At 41.9% G+C, this 24,455-nt stretch overlaps 1 protein-coding gene across 1 annotated transcript in view; it reads left to right on the top strand.

Annotated features, from left to right (window-relative positions):
• FAM107B (family with sequence similarity 107 member B) overlaps positions 1-24,455 on the top strand; it is a 220,069-nt gene that overhangs the window by 78,526 nt on the left and 117,088 nt on the right. Inside the window, exon 2 of the mRNA XM_032425566.1 lies at positions 15,019-15,079. Coding sequence (XP_032281457.1) covers positions 15,019-15,079 — 61 coding nt within the window. The remainder of the gene's footprint in view (positions 1-15,018; positions 15,080-24,455) is intronic.

The following is a 24,455-nucleotide window of genomic DNA, read 5'->3' as shown; positions in this document are numbered from 1 at the left end:
ATTGGAGTGTATATGTTTGTGTATGTGTGTTTGTCTATGTGTGTGTTTGTGTGTATGAATGAGTGTGTGATGACCTTGACCTTTATGGTCTAGGAGTGGGTCTATCAGGCTTTATCTACGAGTAAGAATTGGGCAGAGAAGCATTTATAGGCAGAGAGGTATGAAAATGGAAGAAAAGAACTCTGGGCAGCCCTTTTCATTTTTACCTGCCCTCCCCCACCACTTGTTCCTTCTCTTGCTGAGTTTTCTGTGCATTCCAAGCAGACCTGCAATTGTCTGTATGTGAGGTCAGCCCACAAGCCATGAATATTCGCTGAGTGACCACTGTGTGCAGGGTGACAGAATTCTGTCCATTTGTGTTGATTTTGTATTTACACAGAAGTGCCTGGGTTTTGATGAAGCAAAAATATACTGACCTTTTTAATTCTGTCTTTCCAAATAACACGAATGTTGAACCTTCTGTTATGTAAGAGAAATCGGGGTGCTTTTCCTGCTCCCTCTCTTATTTGATCTGGAAGCATTGCCATGACATGGGGAAGGGCTGCGTTTCTGTCCATTTTGTTAAGGAGGAAATGAAGCCCAGGGCAGTGTGAACTTGGTCAGCTTCACACAATTATGTGGGACTGCCAGGTGGCTCTTCTGACTCTCATTTCCCATCAGATGTCACTGTCTTTCTAAAATGATGTTAATGAGGACTGGTGGAAGAATATGATTTTCTTCCAAAAATTCTCTTATTGGGACCACAGCCAGAAAGCTGAGAGGTATATATTGAGCCAGGAAAATCCTTAATCCTCTCTGGCTCTGCAAGATCTTTTTTTTTTTTTTTTAATTTTTTAAAATTTAAATTCAATTAATTAACATATAATGTATAATTTGTTTCAGGGGTACAGGTCTGTGGTTCATCCATCTTATATAATACCCAGTGCTCATTATAACACATACCCTCCCCAATGTCCATCTTTTTAAGCATAAAACTTCTGTGAGGGAAATTGAAAAGCCTTGCATTCCATGACATCACTGTAATGAAAATAGCTGATGCAGGGCACCTGGGTGGCTCCATTGGTTGAGTGTCCAACTCTTGATTTTGGCCCAGGTCCTGATCTCAGGGCGGTGGGATAGAGCCCCACGTTAAGCCCCCTGTCGAGCCCCAAGTCCCACGTCCAGCCCAGATTGGTCTCCAAGCTCAGCACAGAGTCTGCTTGAGATCCTCTCCCTCTGCCCCACCCATGCACACAGGTGCACAAGTGTGCACGTTCTCTCTCTCTCAAATAAATAAATAAAATCTTTTTTAAAAATTAAAAAAAAATAAAAGATCTGGTACAATTGTATTGAAAAAATGATGTTGCTTTAAAAGTGGTTTTAAGAGCTATGCTTCGTCAGGACCCTGCCTAGTGCTGGAGCCCAGGAGAGGGCAGGAGGCAGGACAGCAAGTCACTGGCTCTGTCCCTCCCTCCCTCTCTTCCATTCTTTAGTTGGCATCAAGCAACCCCAATTTAGCATTCCCCCCCCACCGCAGGATGAAGCTAGACAATATTTTAAGTTCATTTGTGCAATTTATAAATAGTACTTTATGTCAATTCAAAGTTCGTGAAAAGAGGTTGGCTGCTGGACATTGAGTCTAAATTTCTTTACTACAGCTCCCGCTTCCGCTAGGACTAGAAAAATTTAGGTTTGCCAAAAAAAGTCCACCATCACATTTCTACTTATTCTGGAAGGTTCTACAGGAAATCGAAAGAGTTGCTGGGTGTCACTGTCTAGGGTGTAACCTCTGCTCACAGACATAATTCCAGCTTCCGCAAATGTCTTGGCTTAGAATAAATCCTGAAAGTGAGGCTGATCAGGACATGAACCCAGGGCTCGGAAGTCACTCCAGAATTCTCGGGACAGCTCTAAGAACATGTTCATGCTGGTGCAGCATGGGTCTCTGGCAGCACTACTCCTCCTTCTCTGCTTTTTGATCCCTACCAGGAGACCTCCTATATTCTGATCCCTCTGCCTAAACTCTGAGGGTTGGACAAGAGCACTGGAAAGTGTTCCTTTACCGGCGAGTGAACAAAGTGTCTGGCCTTACCTTTCTTTACAGTTGTGTGACTGTGGGCCCAAATTCCTTATGTGGAAAATGGGCATGTGAAATAGTAAGAAAGATATACATAATATTGGTCTCTGCCCCCTGTTCCTGACACAGAGCCCCTAAAACCCTTGTAGATAGGGGTGGTAGAAGAATTTTTGTTCTAATATTTGGTCTTTGACCTGAGTTCTTGACACAGAACTCTTACATTCTTATACTTTCCTAAGTGGTAGGAACATCTGGCACAGAGCTCCTAGATCCCTTGGAATCTCCTGGCTGATAGGAGCACCTTTTGTTCTAATGAGGCAACACTAGCTGAGGTCCTAGATGGGGACTTGTCATCAGAAAGACCAAGCCATGATTAGAAGCTTGGGAATTTCAGCTCCCCACCCCCCACCCCACCCCCAATTCTCCAGAGAGAGGAGAGGGGCTGGAAGTGGAGTTAATAATTGATTATGCCTATACAAGGAAGCCTTCATAAAAATCCCCCAAGTACAGGTTTTGGAAAGCTTCTGGGTTGGTGAACACATCTACCTGCCGGGAAGGTGGTACACACCAGCTCCATAGAGACAGAAGTTCCTGCACTCAGGACCCTTCCAGACCTTACCCTACATACCTCTTCATCTGCTTGTTCATGTATATCCTTTAAAATATCCTTTGTAATAAATTGGCAGTAGTAGGTACATTGTTTTCCTGTGTTCTGGGATCTCTAGCAAATTATCGAGCCCAAGGAGGGCATTGTGGGAACCTCCGATTTGTCACCAAATTGGACAGAAGTTGTGGGTAACCTGGAGACCTACCAGTGGGGCCAGTCTTGAGGGGTCTGAGCCCTTAGCCTGTGGGGTCTGTGCTAACTCTGGTTAGTGTTGGAAGTTAATTGTGAACACTGAGCTGGTGTCAGAGAATTATTCAGTGTGAGAGAAAACCCAAACATCTGGGTCAGAAGTGTTATAACTGTGAGCAGAGGAAACAGTGCATTTTCCCTAGACAGGAAGATAATGCTCTGCTTACCACACAAAGTTATTGAAGGAGTCAAATAAACCATGTATTGGACAACTCTCTATAAATTGAGAGGTACCAGGTGGATATGAGATATTACTAATTTTGTGAACCAATATGGAGACAGACTAAAAACTGGTACCCCGATTTCCAACAGAAACTCCTTCTGTCATTCACAGTATATGTATGAAATCCTTTTGGCACATTCTCTCTCAAACTTGTATCCTCTTCCAGGGTTATTTAGCAGTGTGCCTTCCAGTGATATCCACACATAGCTTCCTGAAGCTCCAGTATTACAGAGAAAAAAAGAGATATTTTGGAAAAACTTTTTCTTAAAAAAATTATTCATTTATGTATTCATTCATTCAGCAAGTGTTTATAGTGTGCCTATGGAGTAGAATTAGATGCTGTGAGTAGCTGAAGAGTTGTAGGGTTCTCCTGTCATTCATTCAAGCTCTGTAATACAAATCTATATGCAGGATGTAGAATGATCCTCAGCTAATCAGGGTCTTAGTCTATTCAGGCAGCTATCACAAACTACCATGGATTGGATGGCTTAAACAATAGCCATGTATTTTTCAGTTTGGAGACTGGAAGTCCAAGATCAAGGCACCAGCAGATTGGGGTCTGATGAGAGCCTGTTTCCTGGTGCATAGACTCCTTCTTCTCACTATGTCCTCACAGGTGGGAGGGGCAAGGGAGCTCTCTGGGGTCCCTTTCATAAGGGCACTAGTCTCTTATAAAGGTTCCACCTTGGGGCGCCTGGGTGGCTCAGTTGGTTAAGCAACTGCCTTCGGCTGAGGTCATGATCCTGGAGTCCCAGGATCGAGTCCTGCATCAGGCTCCCTGCTCAGTGGGGAGTCTGCTTCTCCCCCTGATCTCTCCCCTCTCATGCTCTCTCATTCTCTCTCTCTCTCTAATAAATAAATAAAATCTTTAAAAAAAAGAAAGTTTCCACCTTCATGACCTAATCACCTCCAAAGACCTCACCTCCAAATACCATCATTTTGGGGGTTAGGATTTCAACATATGAATTTGAGGGGGGAACATTCAGTCCTATGGCAACATGTAGAGGCCACCAGTTTTATCACTTCCATTCCCTCAGGAGTCTGACAGTTTATTTTATTTCAACTATTTTTGCAGTCATTATGCAACTTTAAATTTTGGACAAGTGTACTGAATTACAGCCGTAAAGATTGTGTCAAACTTTCTTACGCTTCCGGTTCTGAAGTTTCCACCATGTGACAAATGTTGTTTTGTTCTGTGGTTTTCTTGGCCTGGAGCTCTCTAAACCTTGAAACACACAATGGCGCAGCTTCGAAAGGGCCTTCCTTAACCATGAGGAGCAATTGCTCATTCCTCTGCAATGTTCTTCCTTAGCCAAAGTTCTCTTCAGTTAGTCCTTCCACTAAGTATAGCTATTCAATAACTAGCAGTCCTTTCCATTTAAGATTAAAATTTCTAAAAATAACATCACCAAGGAGGAAACGTGTGGTATTGCTGAGAGACGAGGGGCTCTGACTCAGGCAGATCGTGTGGATTCTTGCCCCCATTTAAAACATGCGTCCTTAGACAAAGTCCTCAAACTGCCAGCGCCCCTTCTGTGTAATGGGGACAGAAATATCAACATTGCAGTATCCCTGACAATGACTTCTGGTCTTGTCTACAGGAGTACTCCCATGTCATGGACTCCGTGTCCAAACTCTTTTGACATTCCATGGTCACCCTAAATATTTATGTCTGTTCTACGTTATCCTTCTGCAAGGTACCAGTTTTGGTTTAATATACAAATGATGTTTTTTCCCTCACAAATCTTTGAGTGAAATGATGCTCCAGAGAGAGGTTTGCATACCTCTAGCATGTTACAGCATACTTCCTAGATGTACCTCTAGTTTAGAAGTGTGGTTTATAAGATGATACTGAGGGCTGAAAATATTCAGTAGGTATACATCAGTAAGAATATGTTGGCTATTCAAACAGTAAAACACTTTGTATTGACTGGAATATAACTGTTCTCCAACCCCTAAGTGGCATCCATGTCCCACATTACCTCTTTCCTTGACCTCTGAACTCTACACAGTCCAGGAACTAAAGGGTTAAGGCCTGTCCACCAGGGTCCTCCAGGACCCTCCCCATTCTCATTAGCTGGTAGCTAATCCATGCAGTTAAATATTTTGAATATCATCTCATATTACACGTAACATACATGAAGCTCCTGGCCCATGCTAGGCACTTAAGAAAGCAGTAGGTATTTTTAGTCCTGTGGCTTTGGAGAATTCAGCCTAGAAGTATATATTTTCAACAGTAATGTGGCCAGTATCCCTTCCTCCCCCACTTCAGGACACAGCCTTCCTTCCTTTAGGGAACTGTGCCTTTCTGTTTTCTGAGGTTCTGGTGAGGCTTCCAATTACAGTAACCGTCCCTCCAGCAGCTCTTGAGATGGGCAATAATATGGGTCTGGAAAATCATAGTCCCCATTCTCTGATAGGCATGTGCTGAGACTGGAGACAAGTATGTGAACCAAGATGGACCAATCAGGGTCTTCCTCTAGAACTCTGAATGTGAATGCAGGGACTAAGACACTCCTTGTCCCCCTTTGAAACAGGAGCTGAAAGGATGTGGCCCCAGGGCTTCTGGTGGTCTTGGCTGTGCAATAAAGTAGCCTGAGAAGAGACACATAGACAGAAATGGACAAATGAAGAGATATTAAAAGAGAGGGCTCCTATGATATTGTCTGAGCACCAGGCCAAATTTCCATCCTTTACAACAGTGATTCTCACACTTGGGTGTATATCAGCATCACCAAGAGAGCTAATCAAATCCACTTAATCATGATGAAAAATAAAATAAAATGATAAAAAAAAAGACAACCTATGGAATGGGAGAAGATATTTGCAAATGACATATCTGATAAAGGGTTAGTATCCAAAATGTATGAAGACATGATATAACTCAACACCCAAAAAACAAATGATCCAATTAAAAAGTGGGCAGAAGATATAAACAGACATTTCTCCAAAGAAGACATCCAGAATAGCCAACAGCACATGAAAAGATGCTCAACATCACTCATCATCAGGGAAATGCAAATCAAACTATCACCTCACACCTGTTAGAATGGCTAAAATCGACAACACAAGAAACAAGTGTTGGCGAGGATGTGGAGAAAAAGGAAGCTCTCTTACACTGTTGGTGGGAATGAAAACTGGTGTAGCCACTCTAGAAAACAGTATGGAGGTTCCTCAAGAAGTTAAAAGCAGAACTTCTCTGTAATCCAGGAATCACACTATTGGGTATTTACCTAAAAAATACAAAAACATTAATTCAAAGGGATACATGCACCCCTACATTTATTGCAGCATTATTTATAATAGCCAAATTATGGAAGCAACCCAAGTGCCCATTCATAGATGAATGAGTAAAGAAGAGGTGATGTGTATATGTATTATATATATGGAATATATATATTGGAATGGAATATTACTCAGCCATAAAAGGAATGAAATCTTGCCATTTGCAACAACATGGATGGAGCTAGAGAATATAATGCTAAGCAAAATAAGTCATTCAGAAAGACATACATACCATATGATTTCACTCATATGTGAAATTTAAGAAACAAAACAAATGAGCAAAGAAAAAAAAGAGAGAAAGACAAGCCAAGAAACAGACTCAACTATAGAGACTAGATGCTTGCCAGAGGGGAGGAGGCTGGGGGGATGGGGGAAATAGGTGAAGGGGATTAAGAGTGTACTTGTTGTGATGAGCACTGAGTAATGCATAGAAGTGTCGAATCACTATATGGTACACTTGAAACTAATATAACACTGTATGTTAACTGTAACGGAATTAAAATTAAAAACTTAATAAAAAATTTAGGCTATGTTAAAGAGAAAAAATAATGAGTCATTAACATGAGAAATTTTAGTCTGATTGTTAGGGAACTTTCCAGACAGTGAAATGAACTGAACTGTAACCATGTACCTAAAGTAAATTAATGAAAGTCCTTTGTATATGACATTTTGGAAACTGGCAAATACACAAGAAAACGGATTCACTTGGGGATGTCAGATGCTCCTGACATCTTTCCATCTGCGCTGTCATCTTTCAGGGATCTCTTTAAGGACCACAAAAGGAGACAAAACACCGGATTTTTAAAAGCATTTGTCAGAGGCGACTGGGTGGCTCAATCAGTTAAGCATCTTGACTCTTGATCTCAGCTCAGGTCCTGATCTCAAGGTCGTGAGTTCAAGCCCTGCATTGGGCTCCATGCTGGGCATGGAGCCTACCTTAAAAAATAAATAAAAGCATTTGTCAGTATTTATCTAAGCACAACTAAGCAGTTGACTATGGTCCTATTCATGGAGACAATGAATGGATACAAGAGCTGACACAAAACTGTCCTTATGTAGTTGGTGCCTTTGCAAGAAGTCACTTCCCTAAAAGAAGAAGCCATCAGCTGCCAACACATGCCAGGCACTGCTCCACTTCTCACCCACTAGCAAACTCACCACACCACCGCTCTCTAAGGGAAGTGCTCATGTAAGCTAGTGTAAGCTAGTGTGAGCTCCACCGTCCCACAAGAAAATGGAAGCACAGGTGACTTCAGGAACTCACTAAAATCCCATGGCTGGTAAGTGGGAGAGCTGGGATTTGTATCTCATTCATCGGACTCCAATGTACGTGCTTATCCACTGTGATAAAACACTATAAATAAAGCACTAAAAAAAAAAAAGGAATCCAGAGGCCCAGTCTTGTCCAAGTGGACAAGGGCCGGATCCTTCTCAGTATTTCTGCCATGTCCTCCAAGTAATTTGGATATACACCCAAGTCTGAGAACTACAGTTTTACAAGCATGGGATCTAATACTTCTCCTTTTTGTTTTTTGTTTTTTGTTGAGTTTTCCTACAAGTAGAGATGAAGAAAAGCACTTAGTGCTAGGGCACCACGTAGGCCGTGAACGAACCAAGTCTCTGATCAGTGGACCAAGTCTCTGATCAAGGTCCCAGAGCCTCCCCGATCTTGAGTCACTGAGTGAACTGCAGTGTTTGCTCCTGAAGAATAGCCTCTATGAATCCAATGGTGGCTGGAGCGAGATGCTGCTGTGGTTGGGAATGACACCTTCCATCTTCTTGCGCTACCCTGCATCTACAGTTATCTGAAGGGCATTCCCGGAGGGGCAGCTGAAACTAATAGAAATTTGGCAGAGGAATATAGAAATAAATAATAAACCACAAAATAGGACACAGGGCCACCATTCATCATAGCTCCCTCTCTGCCTTTTGCCTCTGCTTCTCATTGAGCATTGGGTTCATTCTCTTGAGTTCTGTCAGGGTATGTGTCATTAGTTCTGAGGCTCCTTCCTAAGACTGTAAGACATCCACCAACCAAGCTGAGAAGTCCCAGCCAAGTCATGATAACTAGCCTAAATTAAGTTATATCCCCTTGCCTGGATTAATCCTGTGGCCGGGAGGTGGCAGCTCTTACTGGAAGGGCTGCTAGAAGAGCAGAGACCACCCCATCCCACATTAAGTGACTAGTGTGATATTCTTATCTTATTCATTTAACCTTTGCAGCAATCCTGTTAGGACATCAAGTGATGGCCTTTCCTTTTTGATGAGGAAACTGAGGCTCACAGAGTTCCTTACAAGGCAGAGCCAGGATTTGAACCCTGGTCTCCCTAACTCCAAGGCCCACATCCTTCCACCACCCTGTGGGATGACAATGGGTTTTGCTTCTGTCTCCACCCACTTGCTCTATAGTTCTTGGCACATTTCAGAATAGTTGTATCTGCTGCCTTAATTTTTTAAAATGACAACTACATGCCATGTCTTAAAATTGACTAGATGCTTCTACCACCTACGCTGCCTATTGGGGTCCAGAGTCACTTCTTTGAAGGCTCAAAGATTTGTTTAGAGCTTTGGAATTGTGTGTTTGCCCACCCAGAAAGAGGAAGCTAAGGACATGGGTGAGCTTACTTTATTTATGGTACCCTTCCCTCTCTCCTAAGTGCTAATCAAGCTCTTTCACTCAGGTTCTAATATTGAAATTCTCTGTACTCTTTCTCCTACATGATCTATACACTACACCACATGAAGGGGTGGGGGGGAGAAAGTTATTTGTTAGAGTTAGGATTTTTCTTTCCCTAAGAAAATTAAAATCAATGTCATCTGTTTCTCCTGTGGTTATGAGTTCCTGGAGGTCCAAGATGATGTCCTATTCACTGTGGTATTCCGCACATTTTCTAGCAGAATGCCGTGAACATAGAAGTTCCTCAGCAAAGTATATTGATTTAAAGTGAATTTTGCGAAGCTCTACATAGTCAGGAAAGAGCTCTTGGTGAATGACCTCTAATCCTCTTCTTTGTGGTCCAGTGGGAAAAAAAAAGGACATACAAACCAATTATTTGTTTACACTAGGGGAAAAGGAAAGGTGCACAATATATATTCCCTCTGCAGCAGGCATTGAATAGATGCTTTACATATTTTATCCCCACAACAACTCATGGACATAGATATTGTTATCTCCATCTCCAGATGAGGAAATTTAGAGAGAACAAGTCATTCCGGGTGGAGAGGTGGTTATGAGCATAGATTCTAGACTCAATTGGGTTTTTTTTTAAGATTTTATTTATTTATTTGAGAGAGAGAGAAAGAGGGAGAACACAAGCTGGGGGGAAGGGGCAGAGGGAGAAGCAGTCTCCCCACTGAGCAGGGAGCCCGATGCAGGGCTCAATCCCAGGACCCTGAGATCATGACCTGAACTGAGGGCAGACCCTTAACTGACTGAGCCACCCAGGCATCCCTCAATTGGGTTTGTCTTCAGGCTCACTTATTAGCTGTGTGACTTGGGGAAAGTTCTTTGATTTATCTGACCTCTTTAAGTTTCCTCATCTGTAAAATGAGGACAATAATATTTGCTAAACAGATTGTAAAGCTCTATGTTACATAGAGAGTTCAAAATGTTAGCTTAAAAACACTCACCCATAGGGGAACTTGGGTAGCTCAGGTCGTAATCCCAGGGTCCTCAGATTGAGCCCTGCGTCGGGCTCCCTTCTCAGTGGGGAGCCTTCTTCTCTCTCTTCCTCTGCCTCTCCCCCAGCTTATGCTCTCTCTCGCTCACTCTCTCTCTCAAAAAATAATAAAATCTTTAACAACACTCACCCATAATTAGGATTTCCTTTTATCATTATACCATATTTCTAAAGCATTTTCAATGCATCAGAAACATCCAGAGGTCATTTAAATAGCAGATAGCAGGGCCACACTCCAATTAGGGTGATCAACTCATCTCAGTTTGCCAAGACTTCCTTAGTTTTAGCACCAGAAGTCCTGCATCCTGGAGAACCTCAGTCCCAAGCAAATCAGGATGGTTGGTCACCCCAAACCTCATACTTAGCAAATCAGCATCTGGACTGGGGCCCAGGCACCCACAGTTTTAACAAAGGAGAAGCATTAGTATTAAGGAGGGAGTTTAGTATAGTGGTTTACATCATGGGGTTTGGACCCAGGTAAACCTGGGTCTAAATCCCCTTTTGGCACTTCAAGGAAATGTTACTTTGGTTGTGTTGGTGGGTTCCTGGGAAGCTGACTCTGAAACGGAGAGTAGCACCTACAAGATTTATTAGGGAGTGCTTTGGGGATCAACTCTTGTGGAAGGGAAGAGAAGAAAGCAGGATTAGGCAGAGGGGGATAAGGGGCTACAATGAAGTTTCTCAATGAAGTCCTCACCAACCTCACAGGCAGCTCTGGAGTGAGGAGGGCCCTTCAGAGTTGTCTTGAGATGGGGTGAAGGGATTGGGCCTCTCTGCCCTCAAGTCAACAAGTCCAAGTGCCACCTGCGCTGGCAGCTCTCTCCTAGGATGCTGACAGCTGCGTGCTATTAACCACATTTCCTGTAACTGTGACAATCAATCTTTCAGTCCTAAAGGGGCCTCCAGGCAGCACATCACAGTATCCACTACAGGGTGAATGAGCCCCACTGAGCCTCTGTTTCTCCGTCCATAAACCAGGGCTGATGACAATAAGGTCACCTACCTCCAGGAGTTGTTGAGGACTAATGAGCTCTACACATACCACACAGTTTGACACATGGCAAGCACTCAAGAAACGGTCGCTGACTGTACATCTTAAATTTTGAATGGGGTAGAGTTTGGGATGGAGACGGGGGCTGCTTCAAGAAGGCCTTCTTGGAGAAACTGACCCCTGATCTTTGTTATCAGGAGGAACAACACTTGACTTTTTATTGTGGGATGTGTTACTAGGTTAAACATTAAACAAAAATGTAAAGTAGGCAAACAATTGAATCCATTCAACATTGTTTAACAAACACCTGTTGACAAAGAGGGTAGAGCCTGAATGAAACTTGAAGAGGAAGCATAGTTTTTGTCCTGGAAGATCCTATAATGTAGTGGGATAGACAAGGCTTAGATACTGGATTTCATGGGAAATTAAACATATATTTATTAGTAGCAATGCAATGCAGTAAGAGACTCTTGGCACTGGAATATGGTGAGTGTTGGATTATCTGTTTCTAAAATTACCTCCAATAGGAGACTCTTCCTATCCATCAAAATATGGACATTAGATATTGCTAGAGAGGTTGTAACGAAACGGTCACATTTTAACACATTAATTTGTTGAAATATTTTTCGGGGGAGTTTTATAGTCTGTATCAAGAGCCTCAAAAACATTCATGACCTTTGATCCAGAATCCTACCCTTGAAACATTAATCCAAAATAATCTAAAATAATGAAAATCCTTACATTGAAAGATGTTCTTTGTAGTATAGCCCATAATAGAGAAAACTTGAAGACTCCTCAAATGTTTGGTGACACAGAAACAGTTATTTAAAATTAGAATTCAACTTTCTTGGGAAGGAATGGTTATATTTGGGATCCATTTTCCAAATGAAGGAAGTTGAAGCCAAGAGTCAGTCATGTACTTGGTGCAACAGGTGGAGATAAATGGGACCAGGATCTCCTTAATTCTTGGTCAAGAATTCTATTTTTCTCTCAAATTATCATTGTGTTTCTAAACTCGCTTTCCTAGAGTGAAATGCCAGCAGCTAGTGTTGTAAAACTATGAGGCCAACTTAAACTGACTTGAAGTATGTCAGTGAGGTTATATTGTTAATGTTTTAACTAATTAGTTAATTTTTTATTGTTTTTGTTTTTTAACTATTATTGCTCAAGCAATGAAGCCAATGATCAAGGCACCCCACTCTGGCTTCCCAGAGCTGAGGTGTATCAGCTGGTTCTGTTAGAAGTGACAGAAAACATGATAGAAATGGGTTGTGCTTTTTTAAAAGATTTATTTATTTATTTATTTATTTATTTATTTATTTATTTAGGGGGGGTTGCTGGGGGAGGGCAGAGGGAGAAGAAGAGAGAGACTCTCAAGCACCTCCACACTGAGCACAGAGCCCAATGCTGGGCTCGATCTCACTACCCTGAGATCACAACCTGAGCCAAAACCAAGAGTCTGCCACTTAACCAGCTAAGCCACCCAGGCATCCTAAAATGGATTATTTTAAAAATCAACATATTTTTTAAAAACGTATGAATATAATAGTTGACTTCGGCTGAAAAGGCCAAGGTTAAGCCTGCTTCAGGCATGCCTCGATTTGGGGCTCCAATGGTTTCACTGGGACTCGCTATCAGTCCATCTCTTGGCTCTGCCTTCCTTTGTGTGGACGGCAGCAGTTCCAACCCTCATAGCTGTTTCAGGTTTCAGCGGGTAAGAATAGGAGTCAAGTTCCCAGACTTCCAGAGAAAATCTCTCATTAGCCCTGATTTGGGTCACATGACTACTCTGAACCAATCACAGGGAAATGCGGTGGACTGATGGGCCTAGCCCTGGGGCACATGACCACCCCTGGCGGTGGGGAGGGAGAGGGCATGGGGCTCTGGGATGGTTTCATAGGAACAACAATTGGTTAAGTGTCAGAAGAGAAGACTTTAAAGAGGAAATCAGGACACACTTACTAGATAGAGTGAGTGAGTGCCAGGCAGCAAAGTCAACAGATGTCTACTACAGTTGGACTGTTGTCATTTTATTCTAGCTTTGCTGGGAAAAAACCAGTAAGAACGAACTCAGCAAATCACAGACTTGCACTGAGGAGAAGAAATACAAGAATCTAAGGAGCTCGGTCTTTTTTCTCTAAATAGAACATAGTTTACACTATGGAAGACAGATGCTTGTTTATTCTATGCTGAGCGCTTTCCAACCCAGAGGATTCCAAATATCCTTCCATCTGCAGATCTTTCCAGGGCTTTGCAATTTTTACTATTTAATGAGAAAATTGGGGGAGGGGCAATTTCAAATAAAATAATAAATATGTCTGGAGGAAAGCTAAAGAGCTACATTATTTCACAATTCTGGAATTCAGGGCAATAAAAAGTAAACAGTCTTATTGGCTCAAAGGAGAATCCTTTCATCTATGAAACAACTTTATTTGGTTATTTGGGCATCTTGAGAGACTTCCCCTGTGGCTGTACTATAAAATAACTCCTTATGTTTTCATTATATACTGTCCTATTGGGCCTTGTGAAACAAGAAATTATTTGCCGCATTTTGTTTCTGTATAATGGGGCTTTCTATCATTTACATGTCCTTTGGTATTGTATTAATTCACATCCTTTTTAGAAATATAATTTTGGAAGAAATTTTCATTAAAAATTTCTTACAACATATAAATTTGAGATAATTGAACTAAAGGCTTGTTTACCCAAATTGCCCATGCCAATGCTGTAATGGGTTTTAAAAGTAGGACTAATTTTTGGAACTGGTCCCTGATGAACATTTGAAGAGGATTTTTGATCTCTGGAAAAACATTTGTTCTCAACACAGGTGAAATCAACTCCCTTATAAGTTGATACTGATGGTGACTTAAAAGAAACTATTCTTTGTGAATTGAATAAAGCACTTCTTCATCTTACTAACCAAGCTTGAAGAGTCTGGTGGATTCTCATGTGGATGAGACATTATTTAGGAGGTGCAAACTTAGAACAAATTGGGGAGTGCTCCTACAATGTATATCAATTTTTGAGTTCATTTGTTCCACTTTGCTTACAGAGTATCCTCATTTACCATTTATGGAACTCTGCACCCACATACTTTATTGTGGTCCAAAACATCTTCTATTGGGCTAAATTCTTTTGAGGAACAAAGTTTGGGTAGAAAGTGTGCCAGTATGGGAAGGAAGCTGAGTAGGCATCAGTGTAATTGAAGGGATCTTGCATAGAAATTAAGGTCTCACAGAAATAGCCCCTACGAGGCACTCAACAAATATTTGTTCAGTGAGGGAAGAAAATAAATGAAGGAATCAGCATAAAGTCATCTTACAGACAAATTTAGAAAGACACTGTGTAGACATTCCTCTTAATTTACTTCCCTCACTCTTAGCTGGCTCTATTTTATCAATGCCACAGGAGTTACAATTGTCATTAAAGAATATCGTACCAGAACTCAGAGAAGAATGTGTTCACTCAACTTGCCAGAGATCGAAATAACTGTGAATTGTGATAGAATTTAAAAAATACAATGAATCAGCTCTTTGAATCATGAAAAGTAAAGCATAATTATCTCTGTTACACCACGCTGGCAGAATTTCTGTCGCATGGAGAAACCCACTGCCGCTATGTCTAAGTCATTGATGCTCCAACCTTTTAGTCACAGAGGGCCCCTGGATTGTACTGCTTCAGGGACAACATCCATAGACAGTTTCCTGTGAATGACACCGTGGAGTTTGTAACACGCTGTAGTTATTCTACTCAACATCTTCTGTTGAATTTGTAGCTTGTCCAAAGCTTCAGTTCATAAGGGCTTGGTCTAATATTGTCAGATCTCGCCCTCATATTAATTCAGTAGGTTTGCAGAAAGTGTTGCCGTAAATTAATGCATATTTTTACTTTCTCCCTATTTTTCTGGTTTGTGGGACTGGAACTCAGGAAGAAGAGGAATCCCAGGAAGAACCTAAATGCCTCGAGTTGGGACAGAAGATGGCATCAGGTAGAGTACATTCAGTGTGACACCTCCTTTTCTGGGTTGCTGTTGCTGCCAGCAGAGCTTACAGCATCCAAAAGCTTTGCATATTGCACAGGAAAGTCTGTGTGTTCCAAATGACTGGAAACACGACTAGAAATGTCACTGGTAATGGATTCCAGGCACAGCATCTAGGCAATCTGGTTATGATGCAGAAACTAGCTGCTTCTCTTCTTTCTTTTATTGATTACAGTTCTTGATGAACAAATACTTGCAATTAAGTAAATGATGATAATGATGAAGAAATTTCAAATTCGGGAAGACTAAAATAAGTAGTGTAGATGTTTACTGAAATATTTATGATTACCTTGGAAAATGTTCTTTAGATGCATTTGCTGGGTTTCTTTTTATGTTAGTGTATAGTGAAATATGCAGCTTTGCTAAAGCTATTTACCCCATAATAGGACTTCCTATGAGATAATATGGAAAGAAACAGTGATGAGTGAATTTATAACTTAGTTTCTGACTATAATCAGTAATGATAATGACATGTAATGGCCATAAAAACAAACATTAGTTGAATGGACTTAACAATAATGAAAGCAAAATCTTGATACTCTCTGCTTCTATATTCAAATGGCTTTTAGTTGGGTGTTTTAGATATTAAGGGGTTAGAAGAGAGCTCCATATGTGTTTGCTGCTGGCAGAGGCTCGTGTTCTTGGAATTTAATGGAAGTCGGGGAGCAGAATTGAGAAAACAGAGATGGTAATGAAAAAAATATGCAAAGTGGGGGGAAAGGTGGCACCCTGCTCTGATAAAGATGGAGAAAGAATTAGCGATTAAACAGCTCCACCATCTCCCTATGTACCCCTCCCAATTGTCTACCCCCAACAATAACAAACATTGCTTTATTTTGGTGCCTCTCCGTAGGACACTCTCCCCTTGTAGATCCTCGCATGACTTGGCTCTTTCTCATCAATCAGGTATCAGCTGAAATGTCTAGTCTCACAGACTAATTTGTCATTCTGTCAAATCACTCTTCATCTCATTGCCCATTTTATTTGTTTCACAACTATTATTAAAATCTAAAATTATCCTTTCATGGATTGGTTTGGTTACTTATTGTCCCCTAGAGAGCAGAAACCTTGCCTATCTTGTTTAATGGTATCTTAGCACCTTGGACAGTGGCTGGCACTTAGTAGTCATTCAGTAAATTCTTACTGAGTCCTTTGTGTCCACTATATGCAAGGCATTTTCTTTCTCTGATCTCTTTCTTTCATCTCTTGATGTGGCCAACTCTATGACTATTTTAGATTTCTGGCCTATAAAAGAGAATAAGACATGACCTTTGCCTTCAAGAAAATAAATGTCTAAAGTGTAGATGTGTTTGGAACATGAGAAATAATGTGAAAAGATTGACACAACCCAAATACCACTGGGAGCATTGAGGAAGTAGAATCTAAGAAGTTTCCTTGAGTTGATGTTGCCCAGAAGGAGATTTGGAGTTGTTTTTTTTGTTTGTTTGTTTTTTAAGATTTTACTTATTTATTTGAGAGAAAGAGAGAGAGAGGGAGAAAGAGAGAATGCAGAGGAAGAGGGACTAGCAGACTGAGCATGGAGCCCGATTCAGGGCTCCATCTCACAACCTTGAGATCATGACCTGAGCTGAAACCAAGAGTCGGACGCTCAACTGAATGAGCCACCCAGGCGCCCTAGGAGTTTTGGAGTTTGAAAGTTTGAAATAGGAGGGCAGATTTGGAGCTTGCATATTATACCCCTGAAAATTGTTCTGAGTGCCACTTTTTTTTTTTTTTTTAAGATTTTATTTATTTTCTTGACAGAGAGAGACATAGCGAGAGCAGGAACACAAGCAGGGGGAGTGGGAGAGGGAGAAGCAGGCTTCCCGCGGAGCAGGGAGCCCGACGTGGGACTCGATCCCAGGATCCTGGGATCATGACCTGAGCCGAAGGCAGACGCTTAACGACTGAGCCACCCAGGCGCCCCTGAGTGCCACTTTTGCACACTTACTCTTGATTTTCAGTTCCTCAGCTAGAGAAGGCTGGACTAAGGGCCATTGCTGGGTCAATGCAAATTTGGCCAAGAGATTTTGAGTTTCCCAGTTGCTGTTGTAAATAGTATCATTTGCTCTTTTGGCAGAGTGTCCACAAGATTTTGAAGACATCCAAAGCCTTGATTATCCCACATGTTGTGAAGACACTGCTACTCACCAAGGCTTTTCTAAGACATGAGTTGACTCCAACAGGTCCTAATATGACATCTCTGAGAGAGAAATCAAGGATCCAATTCTCAAACACTCTTCTAGCATCCCAGATCTTTAAGCCCTAGGAGTGTGTGACTAGAAATGTAGTATAGTGGTAGAGATTTCCCTCCACAATACATTTGGAGTCAGAGATCCAAATGAACATAATTCCGCAGAAAGAGGGGCACTGTTTAGTTAGAAATCTATAATCCCAATTTCTTTGTGATTTAATTGTATGGCTTTAGATTTTGGATTATGAATAGATGGCTTATTTCCCTATTTTTTTTCAAAAATACCTAATAACCCTACTCTCTAAGTAGAAATTTCAAACAGAAAATGCAAAAATTTCTCACTATTTCTAAAAAGTGAGTTGGGTTCACTTGGATTCACTAACTTTGGGACTTGCTGCAAAGTCCCTCTTCTCTATTCAGGATTTACTCCAAACATGTGTCTCTACACTGTGGCATTAGTATAATTGTGTGTCTAGTTTTAGTCCATTTAAGTCAGATTTACTGTGTTTATTAACCATTCTTTGAAATCCTGTTATGTATTAAGTTGTGTCTGCCAGGTTATTTGAAAAGTATGAACATATAATACATTAACTAAGAAATGTTTATTGAATACCTACTATGTGCTAGACATTGTGCTAGGAGTTATGCTATATTTAGAGTGGTAACTAGGACAGACGTGACTCTATGTATCTTGGAACTTATGGGAAAATGATAAACGCAGCCATTAAACAAATAAAAGGAAAATGTAAATTATAGAGAAATTATAGCCTTAGATAAGTAAAATATAAGTTTTAGAGAAAGCAGGGTTCTGTGGAAGTCTTGCCTTTAGAGCTTATAGTTAAATAATGTCTCTAAAACATGGACACAGAAAACTAAGACAACAGGTAGGATACAGTACATGCTAAAACACAGGCAGGAGTGGTAGGATGAGGAACCAAAGAGACAAGAGAAACTCAATTTGGGGGATCCAGGAAGTTATCCAAGGGTTTGTGGCATATGAGCTGGGTCTTGAAGATAGATATGAAATCCTTTTGTGAATAAAGACACATTAGCCAGGATATTTATAAAGTGAAAACCAAATACCATGAATTGAATCTAAAGTGATACCTATTTGATATCTGGCCCCTTTTTTGGCTGATGACTGAATCCTTAAGCATCTGTTACTTTATCCTGAGGCCGATAATTTCTACTTGCAGGGTCCACCCAGGGGCTATGACAGGTTAACTGGAAGTGTGTTTAAATTTTACCACCATCATTGCCTGTCCCTTGTTGTCTAATAATTCAGTGTCTGTACATTTGAGGGTTTTTTTAGTAAGTGACCTGCCTGTAATAGACGGAACCCTAATACTTATTCAGAATCAGGTGGCACTTCCCCTTGACTTCATGGATATATTAGCTGAGTGGACAGGGTAGCCCATTTATAATAAGTCCTTTTTGTGATGTGATACACCATGGTACACCATGAGTTGCTGTCAGCTGGTGCTTCATTTCAGCATGACCAGTGCTAGGCAGGTTCATCATCAGATAAAGTTTACCTTTGCCTCAGCCTGCCCTTTTTGTGCCCTGCCCCTCCTCAGTGGGGTTCCCTCCTCACTACCTTCAGTCCCCAGCTTTGCTACCATCAAAAGAACATGCACTCAGGCATGTATATCTTGGTACATAATTAATTTACATCATTATGTTATGCCTGTTCTCCAGCCTATTGTTATTTTAAGCTGCAAATCCACCTATGGAATGAAAGAATTCAGTGGCTGTTAAAGGGATTTTTCAACATTAGCAAGCAGGTAAAGAAGAGGGGGCCTTTCTGGCTGTAGTCACAACGTGTGGTTAGCCACTTTCTTGACCCGAATAAGGCCCTGCAATCATGGGGACACTCAATGAAGATTCCATCAGGCTGTGTGTTCCTTAAAAACAGGGGTTATGTCTGTTTACAAGTAAGGTTAGATCTTTTATCCAACGGTGCCATTTTGGAGACATCTTGCATCCTTCTCCTATAACATTATGCTTATAACTGCACAGGAAAAAGGAAGAATGAAGTAATGGACCCATGAAAAATGGTGATACAAGTGGAAGTATTGTGAAGGAAAGATTTCCAGATATAAGAGTTCCTTTGAGGTGGCCATGAGGTTGTCTGAAAAATAGAGGAAAAAAACAATGATACTTCACTAATAGTGACAAGAAGGAGGCCATAGTTCCAAACAGAAGGATCTATATGTCAGCAAGAAGGCATAATTGAAAGCCTGACGATATGACCCTCTGAAGATGAGCCAGTTATTGGAAGTAGCCGAGGACAGGGGAAGAGTTTACATGTTCTCACCTGGGTTTATGCCTCGTTTCTCAGCAGCTGCTACATCAAAGTTGGCAGACATTTGGGTCTGCATGGCTCATATGGCCACCTGCTCCCAGGTCTTTCTTTCTGTGGGTTTTCTTTCCTCTTTGCATTGCCATGGGATGTGTTCCTTTCCTAGAGCTTTTTGTGGTTGCCCTGATTTGTCATTTTAGAGAAGTTTTGTGCTGAGGCTTCATCTAATCTCTTTCCGTTCCACTAAAGGGCTCTTGGAACAAGCCAAGCACCACACATACTCATAACAGCCTGTTAGGCATCCGTATTGAACAAGGTTGAAACTGAGCAGTACCTTTTTAGTGCAGAGACTCAGGTTTATAAGTTGATATAAAGAAACTACAGATTCTGCCCAAACTAATCTTATCTCTAGCCAAATGAATAGAAATTATGGAATACCAATTTTGGGAGAAAGAGAGGGAGGTTAGCACATCATAACTTCATTTATTCATTCACTCTCTTATGGACAGGGAGACAGATGAATGGATGGGCCAGCTACACTTTCTTGAGAGAATTTTTTTTTTTAAATGAATTGCACCCTTTCTGGTGGCTATGTTTCAAAAAGAAAGTAAAATGTGTTTGTAAAATGTTGGCTCAATCATGCCATTTTTCTTGCCTGTGCATTGCTTTAGACGCAGGCCAAGTATTTTCGAATGCTGAAACAACTTTCAAATGCGTTTAAAATTCAAGAAGACTTTGCAGAATCATTTTTATCTTTTAGCTTGCACTTAGCCTTTGCTGTTGGGGCCCCATGATTGCCACACTCTGATCGTAATGGGAGAGTCTTGTAAGTTGATGCTATTTTATGACAGTCAGAGTGTCTCACTGGAACACTCTCTTTTTGCTAAAGGTCACCTAAGGCTGAGTAGGGCCCAGCACACTTTCAGAGTTGGCTGTCTGTGTCATCTGCATTTAGTCAAGTTTTCATTTCCTGTGGTTTGTACATTTCTTATGTGTGAAGGAAACCCCAAACGGTTAAAATTCTTCAACTGAAAATGAAAACAATCAGGACAAAATATATGTATTGAGGAAGTGAGACCAGGGTTCCATTGAGCAGCTTCTTAAGCAACATCATGTCGCTGTGTGTGTGTGTGTGTGTGTGTGTGTGTGAGGCTGGCCCCCTGCGGGGAAGCGACACTTCTAGCAGGGAGCCTTGAGAGGTGAGAAAAGGACCTATTGTCTGGTAATTCAGACAACTAAATGTTTGCTTTTACTTTCAGGTCATAGTAGAACAGTCAAAATGAGGTCTCTACCACAGCCAACTGTATTTTGGTCATACCTCGCTTTGTGCAAAAAAAGTGATTTATCTTCCTCAACGATTTTTCTGAGGCCCTGGCCAAAGAATGAATAGAAAACTGTTCAGGTAGGGAAGTTGGAAAACAGAAGGTGGTGGACTTCCTTTATCCTGAGTTTCTTTCCATCTCCTTAACCTTAGAACAGACCATCTGAAGTCCTATGAGGCCTTTTATTACAGAAAATGTTGCTTGGGGCTGTAGATGTCTTCCAGCAAGGACCTGATCCCTAAATTTCTATATGGGATGGATGTCTTGGTCTGCATGGCTTTCATCCCAACCTCCTGTCAGGTCTCTGCCCTCAGCAAGGCTTTCTCTGACCACCCTGAGCAGAACTGCAATCTGTCCTTCAGCTCTTACCTCCTTGCCCCATCTTGCTTGTCTGAAAACCACTTACCACTCTGATGCACTATGTCCTTTCCTTGCTCTTTGTGTGTCTCCCCCCTAGAACATAAGCTCTGTAAGCTCCACAAAGGCAGTGGTATTTAGAGCATTTTATATGCCGCTGTGTCCATAACAAATGCCTAGAACAGAGCCCTGTGTAGAGGGGATGCTCGATAAATATTTGTTGGACAAAGAAGGAATGCTTGCTCTTCTCTTTTAAACTCTCTCTAAAGCAGTTAGCTCAACCAAAATCTGAACACTGAGTATCTTTTTCTATTCGGTTTTTTCCCCAGCTCCCAGCCCAATGTCTGGAATATGGGAGAGCTCGAAATAAATGGTTGGTTGACTTAAGTATAAATGCATGCATGAATGACCAAGTCTGGTCTACTGTACAACTGTGATATAAAAACTGTGTTCAGTTGGGACCTTAACAAACTTGAAGAGAACCACACTAACCCCTGGGGAAGTCAAAGATGAGGGCGACATGGGTCTTGCCTTCAAGGAGCTAAATGTACTTCCTTTACCTGAGTTTACCTTCTTCCTGTTCCCTTGACTATAGGACTGTCTGTGGGTTCGGGGGGGGGGGCTTTTATTAGAGAAGATGCTGCTGAGGTTGCAGATGACTCCAGTAAAGTCTTGATCCCCAAACTCCTGTATGGAACTTAGCGACCATGCTTTTATTTTAGTCCTAAGGAGTCCCGCTATTTTGTCTCTACTTCAAAGAATAGTTGATTGGATGTTCACTATCATGTAAATTCTTCCCAAGAAGTGAAGGTCTACCAGAGGAATACACCTGTGAAAATGATATATTGCCCATTCCAAGAACTAAAACACCACTGGACGGGGTAGGTCATGCATAGGCTCTAACAGGTATTCATAAAAAGGAAGATGTTTCTAGAATTTATTCATAGATCCTGCATTATGAGTGTAAGTAGGAGAAAGTCATGGGCTGGGCGGAGAGCACAGCTAGATTTTCTTCACTGTTAAATCAGTTGGCCTTGCCCTCGAATCCAAGGAGATGCTTGGGGTGGGAGTGTGAGTAATGTTTGTCTTTGGCAGGACAAGGCAGCAAGGGTGTTCTTTCATGCAAGAAAGAAGACTTCCTAGCCTGCCCACTAAAGATGTACCAATCTGCTCCTAGCTCAATATTATTTTGCATTGAAAAGGTGTCAGACTAATGAAGTCTGGTTTCCAAGTTCTCAGCTCTGTCCTCGGCAACATCTATTAAGTGATATTACCATCCACATCTCTGAAACCACAGCCTCCATCCTCCTCAGGGTCACCCAGAGAGCAGTTTCTGTTTTTTCTCCTCTCTCCGTGGGCAGAGAGCTAATGGTTTCCAGATTGTTTTTATTCAGGAAATTCAATAGATCGCTTATTGTTCATAAATGAGAAAACACAAATAAATAAAAACGAGAGTTTGATTTAGTCCTCCATGTTCAAGGTACGCCTGATGTGCTGTTGACTGACCAGGGCACCTGTTTCTTGAAGAGGAGCGGAAATGCACCTGCACAGCAAATGTTTGGTTTCGATGTTGTGCCCGGGTGCTACATGAGACGCCTTGGTAGCCCTATCGAGTACTACTCTTCATCCAATCCTAAGTCCCCTTAGCACCCCTGGACGCACAGGGCTTCCCAGAAGTTTATCCAGGTCATAAAATGAATCAGTTACTAGGAATGAAACTTCCAGTGTGGCAATACTTGGAGCAGAATTGTATACTCTCTCTGTGTGTGTGTGTGTGTGTGTGTGTGTCCCGCAAGATGTTTCTATGCTATTTTATTTTCTTCCATTATTTCCTTGTTTGTTTAAAATTTGTTCTCCAGCCGCTGTAAGAATCCCTTAGAACAGAAAGAATCGTGAAGGCAACACTAATATACACAAGCGGCAATAATGAAGCAGCACTTAGATTAAATAAGTGAAACCCTAAACCGATGGTCTTGGAGTGTTTCCATGCCAGAGGAATCTCTCGCCCCACTTCTACTTCTCACTTCCTGTCCCCGCACGTGAGTAGAAAGCTCGAGCTTGCGCTGCATGCTGTGCATTTGGACGCCCAGCCCACTCTCTCCCTGGAGGGTACCCTTCCTCCCGTTCTCGGGACACGGACAGGGGAAATCATCATGTAGAGGTTCCAGCTGGTCACTGTCTCAAAAGCCCTGAGGTGGGAGCGAAAATGGGAAGTTTCTGAATCTCAAAGGTTGGTGGTGTTGTTGCTCTCGTTGTTATGTACCCATGTTTCCCTGCAAACATTTAAATGAAGTGGCTTTTGGGTCCTAGGGGTCCCCTGAGTAAGCATCTTTATTCCCCTCATGCCCACACCTCAGTTCAACTTGGCTTCATGGCAGTCATGCCCTACTACCCACTTAGGTGATTCCTGGTGGGTCAGCCACTGTTCTAGAATTTGTGTCCAGGAGGAGCACAGCTCAAGCCATATGGTTGAAGAGACAGTCCAGGACTTGTCCTCAAGTTGTTTTCGTACAGACTTCATTGAGAAAATATCATTGTCCAGATTAGGGGAGGCAGGACCGATGAGCTGGAGGGTGTGACGGCCACCATGTGCCCCTGCTTCTGCTTCCATGGACACTGGCCCCCACTTCCTACACCTGCAGGTGTCTGAATCAGGCTTTCTCTTCCAGAACCTGCTCTGACCCCTCTTGGGATTAGACCTCAAGCAAGCACTGCTGGGACCTGGTGAATAAATACCTCCGCTCGCTGGCCCCTTGGGGAGGCCAGCTGTGGGGCACGTGTTCTGTGCTGGTGCCCAGAGTTGCCCCCGAGGGTTAAGCCACTGAGGTAGCTGGCTTATCACCCCACTGACCCCCTGCTGTTGCCCTCACCTCCCATATAAACCGCTTCTGGGAGAACCCATAATCAGAGACGGTCCCTTGGCACCATCACTGCATTCAAAGTTCAAAAGAATCAATGAGCCTGATTGGGAATCTCAAAAAAAAAAAAAAAAAAAAACCCTTTGAAAAAAATTTTTAAAAATGTAAATGCAAAGTAGCTGCTCTGATCACTACCTTATTAACTGGTCAAAATGGTGGCATTCCTAAGCTTCTCAAAAATTCTCCAACCTATTCTGAATGCAGCATTCTGTCCTTACCCGTTCATTGGGGG

This window comes from Phoca vitulina, unplaced genomic scaffold (assembly GCF_004348235.1).
Source record: "Phoca vitulina isolate PV1807 unplaced genomic scaffold, GSC_HSeal_1.0 scaffold33, whole genome shotgun sequence".
Lineage (NCBI taxonomy): Eukaryota > Metazoa > Chordata > Mammalia > Carnivora > Phocidae > Phoca > Phoca vitulina.
The sequence above is the reverse complement of the archived record's forward strand: the minus strand, read 5'-3'. Positions and strand labels throughout refer to the sequence as shown.